The sequence below is a fragment of the Pristiophorus japonicus genome, chromosome 22 (genome assembly GCF_044704955.1).
Source record: "Pristiophorus japonicus isolate sPriJap1 chromosome 22, sPriJap1.hap1, whole genome shotgun sequence".
In the NCBI taxonomy this organism is placed as follows: Eukaryota; Metazoa; Chordata; class Chondrichthyes; family Pristiophoridae; genus Pristiophorus; species Pristiophorus japonicus.
Window position 1 is genome coordinate 27,108,064 of NC_091998.1, and position 24,026 is coordinate 27,132,089.

General features: G+C 45.2%; 1 protein-coding gene across 12 annotated transcripts in view; it reads left to right on the forward strand.

The window, feature by feature from the left end:
• The window catches only part of hif1an (hypoxia inducible factor 1 subunit alpha inhibitor), a 65,685-nt gene that overhangs the window by 18,621 nt on the left and 23,038 nt on the right, over positions 1-24,026 (forward strand). For 9 of the 12 annotated variants that reach the window (XR_011588363.1, XR_011588364.1, XM_070865797.1 and 6 more), the window contains 3 exons: positions 12,216-12,460; positions 20,539-20,687; positions 22,004-22,149. Coding sequence is in view for 10 of the 12 variants with exons in the window: in XM_070865797.1 (XP_070721898.1) it covers positions 12,216-12,460; positions 20,539-20,687; positions 22,004-22,149 (540 nt within the window). In the remaining 2 variants the exon portion in view is untranslated. Of the gene's footprint in view, positions 1-2,436; positions 2,561-11,559; positions 12,015-12,215; positions 12,461-20,538; positions 20,688-22,003; positions 22,150-24,026 lie in introns of those variants that run through there. The other 3 variants (XM_070865803.1, XM_070865806.1, XM_070865807.1) reach the window with 3 other exon arrangements.

Consider the following 24,026-nt stretch of genomic DNA (forward strand, 5'->3'; position numbering starts at 1 on the left):
GATATCTTTTGTGTCTAGAAATCTATCTATCTCCCTCTTAAATAGATTCAGTGACTTGATCTCCACAGCCTTTTGTGGTAGAGAATTCCACAGGTTCACCACCCTCTGAGTGAAAACATTTCTCCTCATCTCAGTCCTAAATTTCCTACCCCGTATCCTGAGACTGTGACCCCTTGTTCTAGACTTCCCAACTAGGGGAAACATCCTCCTTGAAGGCCATCAGCATAGGCAACAGTATGCAGCCGTTTACAATCAACAGTTGCTACGCAGGGTATTGCAGTTGGTGTTATTTTAACAGCGTGGTTATTTTAAATGGGTTACCTCAGTTGTCACAATAACAGCACTTGGAAAGTCTAGGCTACATACAGAAACCACGGGGGTGGAATAGATTGCAGAGTTCCGATTGTTGCTATTAGAAGTTTACCCCACAGAAGCAGGTCATTCGGCCCATTATGCCTTTGCCTGACTCTTTGCCAGATCAATCCAAAACAAATGACATCCCCTCCCCTGCTCCCTCTCTCTAGCCTTGTGTTTTCCCCCACTTCCGATGTTCATCCCAAATGCAACTGACCCTGCCTCAACCTTTCCCCGCGGCGAGGCAAATTACGCTCCAACAACACTTTGTGCAAATAAATTGATGATTTCCCCCTCCTTCACTAACTCCCCAACCAGCAGAAACAATCTTTCCCGATTCACCTCATCAAAGCCTCTACTGACACAAAATTCTGGCAGCAACATAAACATTGATTCATCAGCAAAACGAGATGTCACCCAGAAAAGGTCTGTTATAGCTCCCTCAGTGACTCAGCTGGTTAATGCGTTGACCAGTTCAGCTAAGCAGGTCAGGAATCTCTGCTTTATTACCCAGTCTGTTCCGAGCTGTCTGGTGCGGCAGCAGGAATGCATAATTGACCTCTGCTCCGTGACGTGGAAAATCAGCTAGCGGTTCCCCATCCTGACCTCTAGCCAGTGACCTCTTACTGGAAGTGTGCTTGTGTGGGTATCAGGAAAGAGCAGGGTCGGGCCCGGAGAATGTGCTAATCTCCCAATGAATGAGATGCTCTCATGAGCTGCAATGCACCAAGACAATATTGCAGTCCATTCTGTGGATGCAATTCACTGACTTACGTGCATGTTGCTGTTCTTTGATGTGATGTCAGTTGTCAACAGGCTCCACTTTTCATTGATGCCAGCAGTTTGTGGAAACGCAAAGATAGGATTACTAGCACAGTAGAGCACACAATTATAATTTGAGCAAGAGATCATGATTTAACGTAATACAGTACGTCTACCAGGTTGGAAGAGAAGTAGACCACACTTGGAGCACTGTGCACAGTTCTGGTCACTGTATCATAAAAAGGATATAGAGGCACTGGAGAAGGTGCAAAAAAGATTAACAAGGATGATACCAGAACTGAGAGGTTACAGCTATCGGCAAAGGCTGAACAGGCCGGGCTCTTTTCTCTGGAAAAGAAAAGGCTGAGGGTGTAGCATTGAAAGATGGTCATTTCTTCCAGTCTGTAATTTTCTTATAATCGGTCTCTCCACCATTAGTTGTAACAACAAAGTAGGAGTTACTAGGAAGTGGGTGCCCAAAAGCTTGGTCAAAGAAGTGGGTTTTTAGGAGGGTCTTGAATGAGGAGAGGGAAGTGGAGATGTGGAAGTTTAAACCCATATGCCTGTTATTCTTCAGCCAGCCACCTCACCTGTGTATACATATTGTCGCACCGAGAGTCAGGGTGAGGTGGGAGGAGGAAGTAGAATGAAGAGGGGAGGAAAAAGGAGTTTGTGAGTGAAAGGGAGGATAGATTTGCACTTCTATAGCACCATTCACAACCTCGGGGCATCCCAACGACAAACAGTTAAGTATCTTTGAAGTGTCATCACTGTTGGAATGTAGGAAATGTGTCAGCCAATTTGCAAACAGCAAAGTCTCACAAACAGCAATGTGATAATGACCAGATCATCTGTTTTTCGGTGTCGGTGTTGTCTTGAGAATAAAACAAAAGCATTTTTTTTTCTTTACATACAAAAAGTGCAGTGTTTATCGTGCTAGGGAATCAAACACCTTCCTATTTCAGTCGTCCAACGTCAGCAGTAATATTTCCAGGTCAGGTATCACACAGATGCACAATAAAGCCCTCCCTCCTCTCCTCCACAATGTACCTTTACCTCTACTTCAGAAGGGCACCCCTTACTCCCCCCAGTGTGATATTTTCTATTTAGTATCAATCTCTGAATGAGATGACAAATTTAGCACTGGGTTTGTGTTGGTGGAGTCAAGCGGGCTAGAAATTAATTTTACACATTAGCCGCACAAGTGGCAAGACAGCAAGCGAAAGAGGGGCTTTTATCTCATTACTCTGGATCAGATTCAGATCCAAGTCTCAGAAGTGAAAGGACAATGCGTTGACCCAGTGTGTTATCTTTCTCCAGAACCAAACCGCTGTTCACAAGCAGCGTCCGCACTGCTTTACCGACCAGGCAGCTGCTGGAGACTGATGCCGTTGTAAACCACTTCATCGTTTATTGGAACTTCTGTTCCAGTGTTTGTGCAGGAGTGAGTACCCAACTGGATTTTTAAAAGAAACACAGTTCACAATGGTGCAGGAGGGTCTTGGATTCACGGCCGTCTCTCGGGATTAAGTGGTGCGCAACAGTCAAACACAATCACAGTGCTTCAAGCCGAACCACGGTCTAAATCAGTTTTCATTCACGGGTTGTGTAGTTGCGGTGCAGCAGGTGCGGCGAAGGAGCGGTGAGAGATCATGGTGGAGTGCGGCAAATGAAGGCACAGGGCTCAGAAGAGGCGAGGGCCAGCCCACACTGCGATATGTGTGCACACTAGGTCCGTGCAGCAGAGCAGGTCTCCAGTCGTCCTGGTTAACCCTTGCCACTGGACCAAGACCTAGCTCGGTCAAGCCCGTGTGGTGGCTGATGTGCAACGGTCACCACACGTTAAAAAAATCCATGCACAGGCATCTTCCACCCCCTCAATTGGAGTTCAGGACTGGAATATCGGGTCCTTCTTTGAAACATCTGTGAACTCATCCCTTTTGGTGTGGAAACAAATAATCCTCGTTCGCGGGACCGCCTATGATGATGGTGTAGCTATCACAATTTATTAAATGTACTGGGCCTTCACTCTGCATGCATCCTATCGCCATTTGGCAGAGTGGAAATAACCTGTGTCTTCCTTCAAAAAGGACTGGAGACGTCAAACTCTCCCTCTCTGCCACCTCTCCTCATCTCTCCATTGCCTCCGGGTTGTCAGGAGACATGTCTGACATTTGGTCCAGGATGTGCCACAAATTCCTCCAGCTAAACATCGGGAAGACCAAATCCATTATCTTCAGCCCTCACCACAAGCTCTATATCCAGATCCCTGGCACCCCCTCCCCTCGCCACTGTCTTGGGTTCACACCGTGGCTCCTTTATTCAAACCCAAGCTGAGTGCTTGATCCCGTATCCTCGCCATCAGAAAGATCACCTGCTTCTGGAACGCCACCCTCCTCCGCCCCTGCCTCCAGCCCTACAACCCCCTCTGGAAGTCTTTGTTCCTCTGACACTGGCCTCTTGTGCATTTCACCCTCTCCCATCCCATCATTTGCAATTGCGCTTTCAATCATCTAGCCCCTTCTTAGAAAGGGGGGGGGGCGGGGGGCGGGTGCATGGGATGTGACTCTCCGATGGGGTTACTCAGCAAAAAGAACCTCTATCTGCTCTAATTTCCTTAAAGAATTTGATTCAATTAGTCCTGCATTACCTCCTCCTTTCAAAGCCATGTTGATGGCTACTAATTTTATCCCTTCAGTTTGCTTATTACTAATGTGAGGCGAACTAGTCTATAGTTAATAAAAACAGAGAATGCTGGAAATCTCAGCGGGTCAGGCAGCATCTGTAGAGAGAAATAGTGTTAACATTTCAGGTCGATGACCCTGTGTCAGAACTGGTAAAAGTTCGAAATGAACAAATTCTTAAGGAGCACTGAAAGGGGGAGGGGAGGAAAGAACAAAACGGAAGGTCTGTGATACGGTGGAAGGCAGGAGAGATTTGAGAGACAAAAGGAATGATGGGCCGACTTGAGACGGTAATGGCAGAAGTTAGAAAAAGATGAGTCTAGATAGGGTGTGAATGGCAGAATAATTACCCACTGCCATGGGAAACAGAAAATTCATAAGATCAGGGGTGGGGAGGTTATGGCCTGAAATTGTTGAACTCGATGTTGAGTCTAGAAGGCTGTAAAGTGCCTCAACAAAAGATTAACTAGTCTAGTTAACCTGGGTTATCCCGAGCCCTCTTTTTAATACGGGTGTAACATTTTCCACCTTGTAGTACTTTGGTACAATTGCAGTTTCTCATTTTGGTAGATTTTGCTTCTTCTATCAGTTTGTTGTTTTTGCACACCCCCCTCTGATACAGGCACTCCCTTATTTCACCTTTTTTGTAATGCCGAGATCACTGAGTTCAACGCGTCGTCTATTCTCTGGTATGAGATTGCCCCTTTGTCTTTTAGTGGCCCCATCATTTCTTTGACTTATCTTCTAATGTGCTTATAAAAGCCTTCACTCTACTCTTTATGTTGACCAGTCTTTTCTCGTTCTCTTTCTTACCTCTTCGAATTTCCCGTTTTGCTTCTTGTCTCTGCTTTCGGTATTTTTCTTGGTTTTATATTTTATTACAAGCATTAACTTTATCATATTTTCTGTTTGTGCTTATCTCCCTATTTACTCAAAGCTAGAACTCTTGCTGTGAGCCCTTTGCTGCCCCTGGTCAGAGTGCTTTAGTCTGTACCCTGTAGGTCCTCGCACTGCTGGACTGGAGAGCTATCTCCCAATATTGCCATGCAAGTTACCTAGGCTGGGCCTCTTTTCATCCTTTTGAAATTTGCTCGTTAACAATCCAGTACTTGTTTTGATTTAATTTTTTCTCCCTTCTGAATTTCTGCCCGACAATGCTTCTCACCCCGAAATTTTAACTTGTTTCTCCTGGTAGTGGAACTCTGTGCCGCAGTGAACAATTTGCACAGGCGATCTTTGTCGAACCCTTCATGATCTTGACAAAGTCAATGAAGTCATCCCAAAGTCTTTTTCCCAAAACAAAACACCCCTCTTCAATCTTTTCTGATAACTTAAAATTCCTGATGTAGAGAATCAGCACTGTTACTCACTTCCGTACCCTCTAAACGACAATCACGGCCTTTCGATGGATGTTTGAGTTCTGACTGTTGTGGAATGCCTGATTTAATGCCAAGCACAGTGCAACATACAATTCATACCTCAGCTCTGTCAATTATTAACAAGGGTGCAATTTGTTTGGAGCCTTTGATCTGTTCTCAGTAGCTGTTCACTTTGGAATTAAATACAAACAGCTATAAATTTTAAGGGACGGTTATACTTGCAGCATGACAAACTGAGATCAGTTACAGATTCAATTTCATTTGGCACTGTGATCTTATTTTTGTTGGGCAGCATGCATATTAAAGAAAAATAATCTAAAACGTTGCTAATCGAACTTGCATTTAAATAGCGCCTTTCACGACCTCTGGGTGTCCTACAGCACTTTACGGCCAATGAAGTACTTTTGGAGTGTAGTCACTGTTGTAATGTGGGAAACGCGGCAACCAATTTGTGCACAGCAAGCTCCCACAAACAGTAATTTGCTAATGAGCAGATTTTTTTTTGGTGGCGTTGTTGATTGATGGATAAATATTAGCTAGGGCACCGGGGAGAACTCTTCTTCCCCTGATCTTTTATATCCACCTGAGAGGACAAACGTGTCCTCGGTTTAACGTCTCATCCGAAAGACAGCAACTCCGATAGCGCAGCGCTCCCTCAGCACTATACTGGAATGTCGAGTCTGGATTGCGTGTTCAGGTTTCTGGAGTGGGACTTGAACCCGCAATCTTCTGACTCAGGCAAGGGTGCTACCCACTGAGTCATGGCTGAGTACATTGGTTGCAGTGGGGAAACTGGGAAGAATCAGTTCTATTGAGAACCTGTTGGCTGCAAAAGGCCTTCTATTGGTCTGGCTCAACTTGATAGTGTTTTGTCTCTGAGGCTTGCTGCTGGTCTTCCTGTGTCTCTGGGGTACAGGCCTGGTCCACCTTTTTGATGGCTGCCATTCTATCTTTGAATTTTTTTTTAAGAGTGAAGCCTTTGATGGTGCTGTTACAATCATTTTCTTTCTGTCTCCCCCTTCCTCTCTCGGTCTCTTCCCCTTTTCTCTCTCGATCTCTTCCCCCCCCTGTCTCTCTCGGTCTCTTCCCCCCTTTCTCTCTCTGTCTCTTCCCCCCTGTCTCTCTCGGTCTCTTCCCCCTTTTCTCTCTCGGTCTCTTCCCCCCCCTTTCTCTCTCGGTCTCTTCCCCCCCTTTCTCTCTCGGTCTCTTTCCCCCCTTTCTCTCTCGGTCTCTTCCCCCCCTTTCTCTCTCGGTCTCTTCCCCCCCTTTCTCTCTCGGTCTCTTCCCCCCTTTCTCTCTCGGTCTCTTCCCCCCTTTCTCTCTCGGTCTCTTCCCCCCTTTCTCTCTCGGTCTCTTCCCCCCTTTCTCTCTCGGTCTCTCCCCCTTTTGCTGATGACACCCAGCTCTACCTCACTACCTCTTCTCTCGACTCCCCCGCAGTCTCTTAATTGTCAGACTGCTTGTCCAACATCCAGTTCTGGATGAGCAGAAATGTTCTCCTGTTGAATATTGGGAAGATCGAAGCCATTGTTTTCGGTCCCCGCCACAAACTCTGTTCCCTAGCCACTGACTCCATCCTCTCCCCAACTTCTGTCTGAGGCTGAACCAGACTGTTCGCAACCTTGGTGTCATATTTGACCATGAAATGAGCTTTCAACCACATGTCCACAGCATAATTAAGACCGCCTATTTCCACCTCTGTAACATCGCCTATCTCCGCCCTTGCCTCAGCTCATCCGTTGCTGAAGCTCTCATCCATGTCTTTGTTACCTCTAGACTTGACTATTCCAACACACTCCTGGCTATCCTCCCACATTCCACCCGACATAAACTAGAGGTGATTCAAAACTCAGGTGCCCGTGTCCTAACTCGCACCATGTCCCACTCGCCCATCACCCCTGTGCTCGCTGACCTACATTGGCTCCCGGTTAAGCAACGTCTCAATTTCAAAATTCTCATCCTTGTTTTCAAATCCCTCCATTGCCTTGCCCCTCCCATCTCTGTAATCTCCTCCAGTTCCACAACCCCCCTCCCCCTTCTCCTGAGATGTCTGCGCTCCTCTAATTCTGCCCTCTTGAGCATCCCTGATTATAATCACTCAACCTTTCGTGGCCGTGCCTTCTGTTGCCTGGGCCCCAATCTCAGGAACTCCTTCCCTAAACCTCTCTGTCTCTCTAGCTCTCTTTCCTCCTTCAAGACACTCCTTAAAACCTATCTCTTTGACCAAGCTTTTGGTCACCTGCCTTGATTTCTCCTTATGTGGCTTCGTATCAAACTTTTTAATCTTGTAATACTCCTGTGAAATGTCTTCGGATATTTCACTATGTTAAAGGCGCTTTATAAATTCAAGTTATTGTTGTTGCCTCTGCCTTTCTCTCTGGCAACGAGCTCAAGATTAAACAACAACTTTCATTTATATATCTCCTTTAACATAGAAAAAGGTTCCAAGGGTGCAATCAGACAAAAATGGACACCCAGCCAACGAAGGAAATATTAGGAAGGGTGAGTGACAAGCTTGGGCGAAGGGGTGGGTATAAGGAGCAGAGGGAGGTGAAGGTTCGGAGGGATTTAGGGAGATGCATTCCGAAGCGTGGGACCGAGATGGATGAAGGCACGGCCACCAATGGTGAAGCAAAGAGGAGATGCACAAGAGGCCAGAATCCAAGGAACAGAGTCCTAAGGAGGGTTGTAGGGCTCTCGATGGTTACACAGATAGGGAGGGGCGAGGCCACAAAGGGATTTCAACCAGTAGCTGAGACCAAATTGTTTTGTCTTCCTTGCTGTGATGAAACTGAGTGATCCATGCTGTTCTAAACCCTGGACAATTCAGCCAAAAGTGCCTCCTCGAAACAGTGAGGGTGTAGCACTGACGTGCAAATGCTATTAAGGAGCTCTCACTGGGATCACGATGTTCCTGACGGCACACATATACATTGGTACAAAGAGGGCTTTACTTTGCACAGATGTTAAACTTGTGAACCCGACCTTGGAGCAAAGCAGAGCGAAACTCCCTTCTCCAGGGAGTCTCAGTCCACTATCAGGTCGGGGATTTAAGCTGCATTTAGGCTATAACTGTAGTGTTGGCGAAAAGTGAAACCAGGTCGCAGCAGTGCTACAGTCGGAGCATAAATGCATCCCTAATTTCTTTTAAGCAATGCTGCACCTCAGTCTGGGCTGGGGGTGGTGATGCTGCATTGACTATCTCTGGGCTGGGGGCATCAGCATTGCTACATTGAATATATCTGTGGGCTGGGGGTATCAGCATTGCTACATTGAATATATCTGTGGGCTGGGGGTATCAGCATTGCTGCATTGACTATATCTCTGAGGGAGGGGGGAGATCAGCATTGCTGCATTGAATATATCTGTGGGCTGGGGGTTATGAGCAATGTTGGCACTGAGTATATCTGTGGGCTGAGTGTGGTGTTGAAATAGTGCTACACTGTGCTATCTCTCTGTCCTCCCTTCCCCCTCCTGGTTGCGGTGTTTTTTTAGCCACAGCCTCCCTCCTCCCCCATGTCCCTGTGTACGTTGCCCCAGTCACGTAGGCTCTCGGCGCGGCTTGGTCTGAGGGCGGAGCGGACACAGCGCCACCTGGCGGCGGCGGGCGGGCGGCACCTCCCAGCCCACCGGCTCCCGGTCGTTGTCAGAGTGGTAGACGATACTCTCCGCGATTGCGGAATAAACATGTGAGTCTGAAAGCGCACGCACGGCATTAAATGCGCTGCAATTGTATTTTCTTCTATCGCAGTGAATGATGTGTGTGGCACGGACACAGTGAATGGGAGCCAAACTTTATGGACTTGTTATAACATTTAATTATGTCAAATATGAAATGCAATTTAGCTGCAATGTATTTTTTTGTTTGTGTCGCAGTTTTATGAACTCTACAATGAAAGCGAGTAGGCGAATTCGGAAGGACAAATGTCTCCCAATAACGTTTCATGTCATTCTCTCTCGATGCTAGTGTTTACCAAACATGAGTTGAGGGCTAAGGTTGTAAGTTAAAGGTTGACTTAATGGCTCCATTTCACATTTGAACTTCCCCTGCACTCAGAGGGCAGAGCTAGTTTCCCTATTGGAAGCAGGTACCTTTTGCTGTTGAGAAATCTGGATACAGGCACGACCAGACCCAGCGCAGTGTGAAATTGAGCCTCCTACTTTCTGCCATAACCAGCATATTGCGTTTTTATCTTTGCATATCTGAAGTAGAGTTGCCAATCCTCCAGGATTGGCCTGGACTCTCGAGGAATTAAAAGACTATTCTCCAGAGAACTGCTGTGAGCAACAGGGAGAGAAAAATCACAGGGACAATAATAAAATGGTGCATTTTGTTTAAAAAAAACATTTATTTGAACACTTTTGTTTGCTAGTTATAAAAATATTGGACATGGGGGAAAAGGCTGTTTGATAGTTGAAATCATCCAATCTGGAAATGAAGAGTCTATTCACTTTCTGATTGGTGTATACAATTATGAGGGTCTAGATAGAGTGGTTAGGATGGACCTATTTCCCTTTAGAGGGGTCAATAAGCAGGGGGCATAGATTTTAAAGTAGTTGGTAGAAGGATTTGAGGGGAGATGAGGAAACATTTCATCACCAGAGGGTGGTGGAGGTCTAGAACTCACTGCCTGAAAGGGTGGTAGAGGCAGAAACCTTCATCACATTTAAAAGGTATTTAGATGTGCACTTAAAGAGCCGTAACCTACAGGGCTACGACCTAGGCTGGAAGGTGGGATAAGACTGGGTAGCACAGACACGATGGGCTGAATGGCCTCGTGTCATAATGTTCTGTGATTCTGTGAAGGTTGGACATGGTCGGGCCACCAATGGTGGGAGCGGGGCAGTTGGAGGCAGGTCACGTGATAACATCTCCAGGAACACGTCCAACCAGAGTTGGCAACGCTCGTCTGAAGGTGTCGTGGTAAACATTGAAAGTCGACAAAAGGGGACATTTTATCACGCAATCTGCTTCATTCACTTCTAATGAAACAACACCATAATAAACAATGATAGAAAGGTAAGCATCTTAAAAAAATATGCGCACTTACTTAGCTGCGGTGCTTTTTATTTCGACAACCATCACAAGCCAAACTTTTTTTGTTTAAATGCAGCCACCTGCTTAATTTTTTTTAAACACCCATGAAACCGGTGTCTGGGCCGTTCTGTTTCTAAAAAAAAAATGTATTTGCAGAGGATGAGTAGAAACCCGCACGTGGTTGTGTGATTTATGGAGGTTGAGGATTGGGCCCCATGCCCTTCAGTGTGAATAAGTGCACTGCTCGGTATATGGGTTTCAGATGTTTCAGGCAGATTTATGCTTTGTGGTGGTACCCACTAAAGGCCAGGGTCAAGAGAGGGGACCCAAGTGTTATATGCACATGCAGTGTGACCAGGCCATTGGGAAGGCAAATAAGGATTTGGGTTATGTTGCTAGAACAGTGCAGTATAAAACTAAGGACTTTATACTTAGGCTTTCCAAGGTTTTGGTCCGGGCCACACTTAGTGGTTTTGGTCACCGCACGTGGCTGACGATATTGACTCCCTGGAGAAAAAAGTACAGAGGGACATCAAAACATGCCCACCCTCAGCAATGTCACTTTAGCTGCGTTGGAATGCTCTCCCCTCTGAGTCTGAAGGTTATATATTCAAACGCCACTCCACGAGATCCAAGGTGACACTTAAATGCAGTATTGAGGGAGTAACTACGTTATCAGAGGCTTCTGTTTCCAAAGGAAAGAAAGAAACACTTGTATTTATATAGCCCCTTTCACGACTTCAGGGTATCTCAAAGTGCTGTATGACCAATTAAGGGCTTTTTTTTGAATTGTAGTCATTATTGCAATGTAGGAAATGTGTCTGCCAATTTGCGCACAAACAGCAAAGTGGGAATGATCAGATCTGTTTTCCGGTGTTGGTTGAGGGATAAATATTGGCCAATGCACTGGGAGAACTCCCCTGCTCTTCTTCGAAATAGTGCTATGGGATCTTTTACATCCACCTGAGAGGGCAGACGGGATCTCGGTTTAACATTTCATACGAAAGATGAATTGTGTCCTTAGAAAACACAGATTATGTGGTCATTTATCTCATTACAGTTTGTAGGATCTTGCTGTGTGCAAATTAGATTTATGTGGATAAGTCCCTGGAGTGGGACTTGATCGCATAACCTTCTGACTCCAAGGCAATTGTGCTATCCACTGAGCCACAGCTGACACTCATTTGAGCTATCTAGAGATTTGAGCGCACTGAGGGAGTGCTGCACTGTTGGAAGTGCTGTCTTTCAGATGAAATGTTAAACTGAGGGACCCGTCTGCTCTCAGATGGACGTAGAAGATCCTATGGTATTATTTCGAAGAAGAGCAGGGGAGTTATCCCTGTTGTCCTGGCCGATATTTATCCCTCAATCAACCTAACAAAATCAGATTATCTGGTCATTATCACATTGCCGGAGGTCATGAAAGGTGCTATGCAAGTCTGTCTTTCTATGTGTTGCAGGTTGTCTCCAGTATATTGCTGTAGTTTCAGTTAGTTATTCACCTGTTTTCTCATCATCCACAATATCTACAACCTTATCCGTCATTGTGATGGTATTCATGGGATTGTGTATTGGTATTGGGTTTTGTCCTGTCGCACTGTACTGGCATTGTGTGTATTATAAGCTGATGTGTTTCAGAAAATACAGGAGTAATGTGCACACCCGTGAGGATGCTCGCAGGTTGGTCGAGCTGTTGAGTTGGGAGTGGCTTAGCCAGTCACGTGATGTTCACAAGACTCAATAAAACCCCAGCCAGTTGGGTTCAGGAGATCCACGATGAGGCAGGTGGATGAACTGGTAATGTGTAGTGTGATTGTTAAACCTTTACTAATAAACCAACTAGTTCTTAATAGCAATTGATACAGAACAGGGATACCGTTGGTATTTCTTCTATTATGCAGAGATGCTGCCAAATTGGGAATAGGGTTAATAAAAGCACAATTGCACACATACTTCAGTGAAATCTATGTTAATGTGTTTTCCCTTTTTCCATTCTAGGAGCCAGTAGTGTTGACAGACACCAACCTCGTGTACCCAGCACTGAAATGGGACCTGGACTACTTGCAGGAGAATATTGGAGATGGGGACTTTTCCATTTATGTTGCCAAAACACACACATTCTTGTACTATGATGAAAAGAAAATGGTTAACTTCAAGAACTTCAAGCCAAAGTCTAGGCGGGAAGAGATGAAATTCAGTGAGTTTGTGGAAACGCTCGGTAAAATCGAACAAGGTGATGACAGGTAAAGCAGGAACAGCAGAACGTCTAATGTGCAACTAAGACACTTTAATGCAATGCCTGTAGGGCACTCAGAATAACTTTACATGTAAAAGCTTACTGATCCTTGACAATAGAAAGAATTTGCCTTTATATAGCGCCTTTTACAACCTCAGGACATCCCAAAGCACTTTACAGCTGATGAAGTACTTTTGAAGTCTAAATACTGTTGTAATGTAGAGTGCGTGGCAAGGTCCCATAAACAGCAAAGTGATAATGGCTAGATAATCTGTTTTAATGATGTTGGATGAGGGATAAATATTGGCCAGGACACCAATAGAACCATCCACCTGAGGGGGCAGGCAGACGGGGCCTCGGTTTAACATCGCATCCGAAAGACAGATAAGCAGTTATTGTACTGCATGTTTATTTTTTTTACTTTTCCCTCCCTCTCCTCTCAAAAGATTTAACCCATGCTGAAGTGTGGTCTATGGACCTCATTGGCTTTTTGATACTTTCTTCAAAAAACCATTCTTGAGCCCAGATTCAGAATATCAACAGGCTATTTGACGAATTGAATCCCTAAGCAAGCGCTCTACTCTGAACCCCTGCAAGGCAAGCGAGCCCCAAGTGGGCAGAGGAAATGTTTCAAGGACACCCTCAAAGCCTCCTTGATAAAGTGCAACGTCCCCACCAGCACCTGGGAATCCCTGGCCCAAGACCTCCCAAAATGGAGGGCGCTGAGCTCCTCGAGTCCCGTCGCCGAGAGCGTGCAGAAAACCAACGCAGACAGCGGAAGGAGCGTGCGGCAAATCTGTCCCACCCACCCTTTCCTTCAACCACTGCCTGTCCCACCTGTGACAGAGACTGTAATTCCCGCATTGGACTATACAGCCACCTGAGAACTCACTTTTAGAGTGGAAGCAAGTCTTCCTCGATTTTGAGGGACTGCCTATGATGATGATGATTAATTGAGGCATCACAGTTGAACCCAGCCTTCCCTGCCAGTCGCACAAGGCAGTGGTGACTCGCTAACCGTCAGCAGTGCAAACTCTGGTTGTCCTTTCAAACCCCCTACCCGAGCTGAGATCAGTTGTGTCACTTAGCACCGTTAACCTGCGGTAACATAGACCAGGAATCATGGGGAGGCATGTCTGCCCTTTTTCCAAATGACTATACAGGTATCTATTTTTATAGTGGAAGTATTCTATTATTGTTGACGCAAGCATGTGCCAGAGAATTGATTTAGTGCTTGGCATTGTTAGTTTATCTCTCCTACTGCATATCTTGTGGCCATGTTCTGTACCAAGGAAGCTTTTATTTTATTGATGCCTGGATGAGTGCAACACTCAGAAAGCTGAGCACAATCCAGGACAAAGCAGCCCGCTTAATTGGCACTCCATCCACCACCTTAAACATTCACTCCCTGCACCGTGGCTGCAGTGTGTACCATCTATAAGATGCACTGCAGCAACTCGTCAAGGCTTCTTCGACAGCACCTCCCAAACCCGCGACCTCTACCACCGCGAAGGACAAGGGCAGCAGTGCATGGGAACGCCTTCCACTTCCCCTCCAAGTTACACACCATCCGGAAATATATCGCCATTCCTTCATCGTCGTCGGAACCTGGATCCAGAAAATCCTGGAACTCTCTCCCTAACAGCTGTGGGAATACCGTCACCACACAGACTGCAGTGGTTCAAGAAGGCGGCTCACCACCTTCTCAAGGGCAGTTAGGGATGGGCAATAAACGCTGGCCTTGCCAGTGACGCCTACATCCCGTGATTGAATAAAAAAAGAATGATCTTTTCCTCAGTTTCCACTCGCTGGCTTGATTAAAGCGTGTGATTTAGCAAAGTGGAGTTGAATTATGACCTTCCTATACTCGGAAAGAAACATTATCTTCTGCATTTGACTTCCACTGAGTTTCCTTGCTGTGAGTGTTGCCATGGCAATGCTGGCCAGCCAGTTGGAAACTCCCTGATGTGTTGGGGGCTGTGAATGTGGGTGATATTGTTATTGATGTGCACATTCGCATCCTGGAGATTCGTGTGTTGGGAGGGCAGAATGGAGAGTTCTTCGTGGTGAAAAAATTTCACCCCCATAATGTGCACACACTAACTTGAAATTAAATGGTAGCCCTACTGAGTAAGTTCCTTTTTGTGAAATAACATTGGAAACATGTTAATAACTGAGTTAAAAAGGGCATGTAGCTTTCTGTAGTCCTCGAGGTGCTGCAACTGACCTCGGTGTCCCTCAAAATGGGAGGGAATCAGAACAGTTGCAGTCCCTAATCGCTTTCCAAGGACCTTTGATGGAAATGTGCACATGTACGATGGGACCGGCATGACTGCGATCATGGATAAGTTATCAGAGGCACCCAGCTCCCCAACAAAGAACCGAAACTTTGGCAAAGAGTAGTTATTCCGATTGGAGGCAGATAGACCGCGATGTTCCACAAGGACCAGTGCTGGGGCCACTTTTACTCATAATTTATACTAACGATTTGGACTTGGAAACAAATAACACAATATCCAAATTGGCAGATGATACCAAACTGGGAGGGGCAACTTACACGGCGGAAGAATGCAACATAAGAACAACAACTTGTATTTATATAGCGCCTTTAACATAGTAAAACGTCCCATGGCGCTTCACAGCAGTGTTATAAGACAAAAAAAATAAATTTGACACAGAGCCACACAAGAAGAAATTATGGCAGGTGACTAAATGGTCAAAGAGGTAGGTTTTAAGGAGCGACTTAAAGGAGGATAGAGAGGTAGAAAGGCGGAGGGGTTTAGGCAGGGAGTTCCAGAGCTTGGGGCCCAGGCAGCTGAAGGCACAGCCACCAATGATTGAGCAGTTATAATCAGGGACACTCAAGAGGGCAGAATTTGAGGAACGCAGACATCTCGTGAGGCTGAAGAGATTACAGAGCTAGGGAGGGGTGAGACCATGGAGGAACTGATACAAGAAGACATTAGAAAACTTGCAGACTGGGCAGTTACGTGGTAAATGAACTTTAACATAGATAAATGTGAGGAGATGCACTTTGATAGGAAAAGTAGAAACATCACCAGCTTCGAAAATAATGGGGTGGAAGAGAAAAGGGATTGGGGGATACAGGTGAGCAAATAATTAGAAGCAGCGTCGCAAGTCAGCAAAACAATTAAAAATGCTAACAAAGCACTTTGATTTATAACTAGGGGTATCGAATTCGAAAGTAGTGAAGTTATGTTAAACTTGTATAGGCCCCGGGTCAGGCCACACTTAAACTGTGCGCAGTTCTGGGCTGCACACTATGAAAATGACAGAAGCATTGGGGGGAAAGGCAAAAAAGAGTCACAGAGATGGTTCCAGAACTGAGAGATTGCAGTTGTTGGGAAGCATTGAACATGTGGGGGGGCGTTTTTCTTTAGTAAAGAGAAGACTTAGACGTGACCTGATAGAGGTCTTTAGAATTTATGAAGGGGTTGGATAGGGTAGGTGTGGAGAATGTTTCCACTTGTGGGAGAATCCAAAACTTGGGGCCATAAAGCCAAGGTAGTGACTTATAAATGCAATCGGGAAAGGAGAAATGTCTTTACTCCGAGAGTGGTGAGAATATGGAACTTGCTACTACAGGAAGTGGTTGAGGTGAATAGCTTGGATGCTTCAAAAGGAAACTGGAGGAGTACATGAGAGAAGAGGGAATAGAAAGATTTGCTGAAAGGCTGAGGTGAGGAATATGGATTGGGGGAAGACTTGCGTGGAGTCATCATCATAATAGGCAGTCCCTCGGAATCGAGGAAGACTTGCTTCCACTCTAAAAATGAGTCCTTAGGTGGCTGTACAGTCCAATACAAGAACCATAGTCCCTGTCACAGGTGGGACAGATAGTCGTTGAGGGTAAAGGAGGATGGGACAGGTCTGCCGCACGCTCTTTCCGCTGCCTGCGCTTGGTTTCTGCATGCTCTCGGCGACGAGACTCGAGGTGCTCAGCGCCCTCCCGGATGCACTTCCTCCACTTAGGGCGGTCTTTGGCCAGGGACTCCCAGGTGTCGGTGGGGATGTTGCACTTTATCAGGGAGGCTTTGAGGGTGTCCTTGTAACATTTCTTCTGCCCACCTTTGGCTCGTTTGCCATGAAGGAGTTCCGAGTAGAGCACTTCCTTTGGGAATCTCGTGTCTGGCATGCGAACAATGTGGCCCGCCCAATGGCGCTGATCAAGTGTGGTCAGTGCTTCAATGCTGGGGATGGTGGCCTGGTCGAGGATGCCAATGTGGAGTATAAACACCAGCACAGACTAGTTGGGCCGAATGGCCTGTTTCTGTGCTGTACTTAAGCAGAGCAGAAAACTGCTTCGGTAGAAATGTTAGTTTACCCTTTTGTGTTGTTTAAATTGCTTGCACGTTGTGCTAATCCTGAGCTTCGACCCGCAAGCAAGAGGTTTATTGGAAGGTTTTCTACTTGCGTCTTGTGGTCGCTGCTTTGTCCAGTTAATGTAACTTTAACACATACTAAATGGCTACAAATTACATTAGCAGATCATTAAAGAGCCCACTGTCAATGACTTGTGTACACCAGTTAAAATACACGCGTATAAAATTGAGAAAATGGCGATTAAAAATGTTACTGAAGCTCATCATTTTAATTTTTGAACAGATTGTGTTGCTGGTGAGATTTTGCAAAGAATGAGATAACTGCATGAGGAGGAACTTCTCTGAGGGTCGTGAATCTTTGGAGCTGGGTTACTGAATATAGTTAAAGTGGAGATGGACAGATTTTTGAGCGTTAAGGGAGTCAAGGGTTATGGGGAGTGGGCAGGCAAGTGGAGTTGAGGCCAAGATCAGATCAGCAATGATCTTATTGAATGGCGGAGCATACTCGAAGGGCCGTATGGCCTACTCCTGTTCCTATTTCTTATGTTCACCAGTGGATAGCTCCGTTGGTTGGGCACTAAACCACAGTTTTTTTTTTAAGCATTTATTGTTTGTACTGTACCATCCATTTTGGGCAGCACCTGGAATGGATGTAGTGTTAGACCCTAAGCAGTGTTTTCACTCCAAACAGGAGACACGTGCTCCCTGACTACCTTACTGTAGTTTTGTGCCACTGTTGTTTATCTCTGTCACCAGCCATTCTAATTTCCTCTCGCACCTGAAAAATAACCTCATTGTTAGTTGGGCACTGCCCCCCATGAATCATCATGTTTAATCATCATCTAGTACTTGTCCTTTCTAAGGATTTTGACAAAGCTGATAAGATTTTCCCCCACTGTTTTTGTGGTGCTGAGGCTGCAGTTCTAGAGCACGAGAATTTGTCTCGTTACGTTCCCTGGTTCAGACACTAGTTGATTTGGTGGCGTTGCTCTGATGTGAGATCTGTGACCAGCCTGTCTTCAGTGTCGATTGGATTGAAGAGCACATTCAACTGCCATGCCTTTCCAGCAACAGACAGCCACCAGGAGTGCTTGCTACTATAACTTCCAGTTCAAGACTCTCTAGGAAACATAAAATAGGTGCAGGAGTAGGCCATTCGGCCCCTTCGAGCCTGGCTGATCATGCAACTTTAGTACCCCATTCCTGCTTTGTCTCCATACCCCTTGATCCCTTTTAGCCATAAGGGCCACATATAACTCCCTTTTGAATATATCTAACGAACTGGCCTCAACAACTTTGGTGGAGAATTCCACAGGTTCACAATTCTCTGAGTGAAGAAGTTTCTTCTCGACTCGGTCCTAAATGGCTTACCCCTTATCATTAGACTCTGACTCCTGGTTCTGGACTTCCCCAACATCGGGAACATTCTTCCTGCATCTAACTTGTCCAATCCTGTCAGAATTTTATATGTTTCTATGAGATCCCCTCATTTTTCTAAATCCAGTGAATATAAGCCTAATCGATCCAGTCTTTCTTCATATGTCAGTCCTGCCATCCCGGGAATCAGTTTGGTGAATCTTCGCTGCACTCCCTCAATAGCAAGAATGTCCTTCCTCTCATTAGGAGACCAAAACTACACAATATTCAAGGTGTGGCCTCACCAAGGCCCTGTACAACTGCAGTAAGACCTCCCTGCTCCTATACTCAAATCCTCGCTATGAAGGCCAATATGCCATTTTGCCGCCTTCACCCCGTGCTGTACCTGCATGCCAATTTCAATGACTGATGTACCATGACACCTAGGTCTCATTGCACCTCCCCTTTTCCTAATCTGTCACCATTCAGATAATAATCTGCCTTCCTGTTTTTGTTACCAAAGTGGATAACCTCACATTTATCCACATTGTACTGCATCTGCCATGCATTTGCCCACTCACCTAACCTGTCCAAGTCACCCTGCAGCCTCTTAGCATCCTCCTCACAGCTCACAATGCCACCCAGCTTTAGTGTCATCTGCAAACTTGGAGATATTACATTCAATGCCTTCATCTAAATCATTAATATATATTGTAAATAGCTGGGGTACCAGCACTGAACATTGCGGTACCCCACTAGTCACTGCCTGCCATTCTGAAAAGGATCCGTTTATTCCTACTCTTTGCTTCCTATCTGTCAACCAGTTCTCTATACACGTCAGTACATCACCCCCAATACCATGTGCTTTAATTTTGCACACCAATCTCTTGTGTGGGACCTTGTCAAATTTTTTTGAAAGTCCAAATACACCACATCCACTGGTTCTCCCTTATCCACTCTACTAGTTACATCCTCAAAACATTCTAGATTTGTCAAGCATGATTTCCCTTTCATAAATCCATGCTGACTTGGACCGATCCTGTCACTTCTTTCCAAATGTGCTGCTATTACATCTTTAATAATTAATTCCAACATTTTCCCCACTATCGGTGTCAGGCAAACCGGTCTATAATTCCCTGTTTTCTCTCCCTCCTTTTTTAAAAAGTGGGGTTACATTAGTTACCCTCCAATCCATAGGAACTGATCCAGAGTCTATAGAATGTTGGAAAATGACCACCAATGCATCCACTATTTCTAGGAAAACATATCAAACATTTGAAATGCTCCACAGATCCTGAGGAAACGATTAATAGCGTAATTCTCCTTTACTAACAGTGAGACTTGGGAGCACCTTTAAAGTACTGGAAGCATTCCACTGCTGGGTATGTAGAGCACTGGTTATGTTACAGGACATAATCCAGAGAATGTGAGCTCAATTTGAGAATTTTAATTCCGTTTTTAAAAATCTGGAAACTTGAAGTCATCCAAAACTTGGCTGCCCGTGTCCTAACTTGCACCAAGTGATGATCACCCATCACCCCTGTGCTCGCTGACCTACATTGGCTCCCGGTTAAGCAACGCCTTGATTTCAAAATTCTCATCCTTCTTTACAAATACCTCTATGTCCTCGCCCCTCCCTATCTCTGTAATCTCTTTCAGCCCCACAAGATGTCTGCGCTCTTCAAATTCTGCCCTCTTGAGCATCCCTGATTATAACTGCTCAACCATCTTTGGCCGTGCCTTCATCTGCTTGGGCCCCAAGCTCTGGAATTCCCTTCCTAAAGTTCTCTGCCTCTCTACCTCTCTTTCCTCCTTTAAGACAATCCTTAAAACTTACCTCTTTAACAAAGCTTTTTGGTCATCTGCCATAATTGCTTATGTGACTTGGTGTCAAATTTATCTGTTTTGTCTTATAACACTGCTGTGAAGCGCCTTAGGACATTTTATTGCGTTAAAGGTGCTATATAAATGCGCATTATTGTTGTAGTATGTAGTTGTTTTAGTATGTGGAACTTGCTGCCACATGGAGTGGTTGAGACGAATAGCATAGGTACATTTAAGAGGAAGCTAGATATGTACATGAGGGAGAAAGGAATAGAAGGATATAAGACACAATTACATTAAGTAGGGTGGGAGGAGGCTTGTGTGGAGCATAAACACCAGCCTAGATCAGTTGGACCGAATGTTTCTGTGCTGTGAATTCTACATAACTCTGTATTCTGTGAATGAGAGAGATGCAGAGTGAATATGTCTTCATGTGTGGGAGGCAGAATGATAGAGAAAGAGATTACAGTCCGCAACTCACTCTCTGGTGTCCATTATTTTACGTGCTTTGTTCCCCTTGTTTTATTCCGAGGTTACAATGCTTTCCCTCCTTGTGTTGCAGGTATTATTTACAACAAACACTGAATGACACAGTAGGGAAGAAGATTGTCATGGATTTCCTGGGTTTTAACTGGAACTGGATTAACAAGCAACAGACAAAGCGGAACTGGGGGCAGCTCACCTCCAACTTGCTTCTTGTAGGAATGGAAGGTCAGAGGTCACTCCTACGGTTATTCGAACTTGTGCTCGTACCCTTTCACTTTTCAGATTCTTAAAAGATTTAATCTCTTTCTTTGAAATTTAGTTCTATAACAATAATGAATATAAGCAGTGAGGAGTTATCTTTCTATTTTTGCTATTCAGAGGTGGGGGCGAAATTCCCACGTGTCGCTGTCAGTGAAATTGTAGATACGAGTACGAGGTCTTCAGAATTGAGAGGGGTTTTGATCATGTAACTAGGAAGGAACTATTTCCACTGATCAGTGAGTTGGCAACTTAATTTAAGGGCATCAATAACAGGAATGAAGGGAGAGGTTAGGAGAATGTGTTGAAGGTTATTCGTACATGGAATGCCCTGCCCGAAAGTGATGGAGAATCTATGATCGCTTTTAGTTGGGAAATGGATAAATATTTGGAAAATAAATTGTGTTTAAGGAATTTGGAGTTGGGGCAAGGGATTAGATGGATAGTTCTTTCAGAAAGCTTGGTACAAGTATGATGGGCCGAATGGCCTCCTTCTAAAATTCTATGATAATATATGGCCGAAACAGTATAAAGTACAAGCAGAGGAACTCGCGTGCAAAAACTATATAACGATCTGGTCAGACCACATCTTCAGAACTGTGCTATTGCTGGTCACAGAGGCACAAAAGCAACATTCAAGCACTGCAGGGAAGAGCCATAGGCTGGCGGAGGACTGAAATGTGAGGAAAGACTGGAGAAACAGAGGAGGTGATCACACTTACCTTGCAGAGGCACATGTAAGATGCTAAATGGCATGTAAAAGATAGATCCAGCAAATTGCTTCAAACTAGATTGTGAGAAGAGGATAAGTGGACACAAGGTCGCACAGGTACCAATGACGACAGGAAGTTCTTCACACACACTGATCGACCCACGGAACGGACTTCTCGGTCGAGTAGTGGAGATGTAAACACTAAAACTATTTAAGAATCAGTTGCATGCTGCAATGGGGCAACTGTGGGGTCTTTCTGGATCGCTAAGTTTAAGTTGTGCCGAATTTATAATAGCCTTGCTCATCTGTATTTATCTAATGGTCGTTGCGAAGAGAAGGGAAACTTTTAACCCTTTAGATCACCCGAGGAAGTTATGACAATCCAAAAGCTGTCCTTTGCAGATCAGTCTGCTCCTAATCATTCAGTCGTTTTCTTTGCACTAAAAAAATTTTGAATTATCCAATCATTTGAATTAAGCAACTTTGAATGAAACGGATTAAATATACTTCTGGTGATAGTTACAATTTCTGACGTCTGTTGCTATGTTTTTGTTCTCTTTTTTTTTCACAGGAAATGTCACACCTGCGCATTATGATGAACAGCAGAACTTTTTTGCACAAATTAAGGGTTATAAACGTTGTATTCTCTTCCCACCTGACCAATTTGATTGTCTATATCCATACCCAGTCCATCACCCGTGTGACAGACAGAGTCAGGTAAGGCGTTCTTTAATCAATAATCCTATTTGCAGCATCGACCTGGAGGTTGGCCATGTTAATTTTTCAAAGTAAGCTGTTAGGAAAGGGATTATCTGAACTCCTTTCACCTGTCGTGGCTTCCTGACATAATTTATTCTATTTCTTTCCAAAAAGGGTATTTGTTTTCAACCTGGTCTCCCTTGGCCTCACACTAAACGCATTTGAGAAGGCAGATAACTTACTCCCAGGCTATGGTCAGTGCTGATCTAATCTGATGTGATGTGTCAGTGCATTATAGCAGCCAGGGGAATCTAGCCTTTCCCGCTCCCTGTGCATTCACTCTGTTTTCCCACCGCAGCGGTGGTAAAACCGAAAGCTGACTTGGACATTGCACCACTTTTGGAACTTGATTATTGGCATTCAAACATGCTGATCCATCAACTAACTTTTCATAGACTAACTCATCAAAGTCACAAATGACACCCTTTGAGACTGTGACAAAGGCAAACTATTCCTCCTCCTTCTTGACTTGTCTGCCGCCATTGACTCAGTTGACCACTCTATCCTTCTCCAACACTCTCCACCGTCATCCAGCTGGGTGGGACTGCACTCGCCTGGTTCCATTCTTATCTATCTAATCGTAGCCAGAGAATCACCTGCAACGGCTTCTCTTCTCGCCCTTACTTCTCGTTACTTCTGGTGTCCCCCAAGGATCTATCCTTGGCCCCCTCCTATTTCTCATCTACATGTTGCCCCTTGGCGACATCATTTAAAAACACAGCGTCAGTTTCCCCATGAACGCTGATGATGCCCAACTCTACCTCACTACCACTTCTCTCGACCCCTCCACGTTCTCCAAATTGTCAGACTGCTTGTCCAACATCCAGTTCTGGATGAGCAGAAATTTTCTCCAATTGAATATTAGGAAGACTGAGGCCATTGTTTTCAGTCCCGCCATAAACTCCATTCCCTAGCCACTGACTCCATCCCTCTCCCCAACTTCGGTCTGAGGCTGAACCAGACTGTTGTCATATTTGACTCAAAGAGCTTTTGACCACTTATCTGCAGCATAACTAAGACAGCCTACTTCCACCTCTGTAATATCGCCGTCTCCGACCTTGCATCAGCTCATCTGCTGCTGAAGCCCTCATCCATGGCTTTGTTACCTCTAGACTTGACTATTCCAACACATTCCTGGCTGGCCTCCCACATTCTACCCTACGTAAACTAGAGGTGATCGAAACTTGGCTGTTCGTGTCCTAACTCGCACCAAGTCCCGCTCACCCATCACCTCTGTGCTCGCTGACCTACATTGGCTCCCAGTTAAGCAACGCCTCAATTTCAAAATTCACATCCTGGTTTTCAAATCCCTCCATGGCCTCGCCCCTCCCTATCTCTGTAATCTCCTCCAGCCCCCCAACTGCCCCCCCCCCCCCCCCCGAGATGTTTGCACTCCTCTAATTCTGCCCTCTTAAGCATCTCTGATTATAATCGCTCAACCATTGGTGGCCATGCCTTCTGTTGCCTAAGCCCCAGGCTCTGGAATTTCCTGCCTAAACTTCTCTGCCTCTCTTTCTTCCTCCAAGACGCTCCTTAAAACCTACCTCTTTGACCAAGCTTTTCTTCACCTGCCCTAATTTCTCCGTATGCGGCTCAGTGTCAAAAAAAATTGTGTGACTCATAATACTCCTGTGAAGTGCCTTGGGACATTTCACTAGGTTAAAGACGCTATATAAATACAAGTTATTGTATTCAAAACAATCTTGACTTCACCTTCGAGGAGCCTTGATCCTTTTCTCAGTCAGCAGAAGCCCAGAGCACTCACCTGCCCTTTCATTCAATGCTAATTTGATGAGCTCATCTTAAGGATGTGAACTGTAGGGAAATATAAAAAA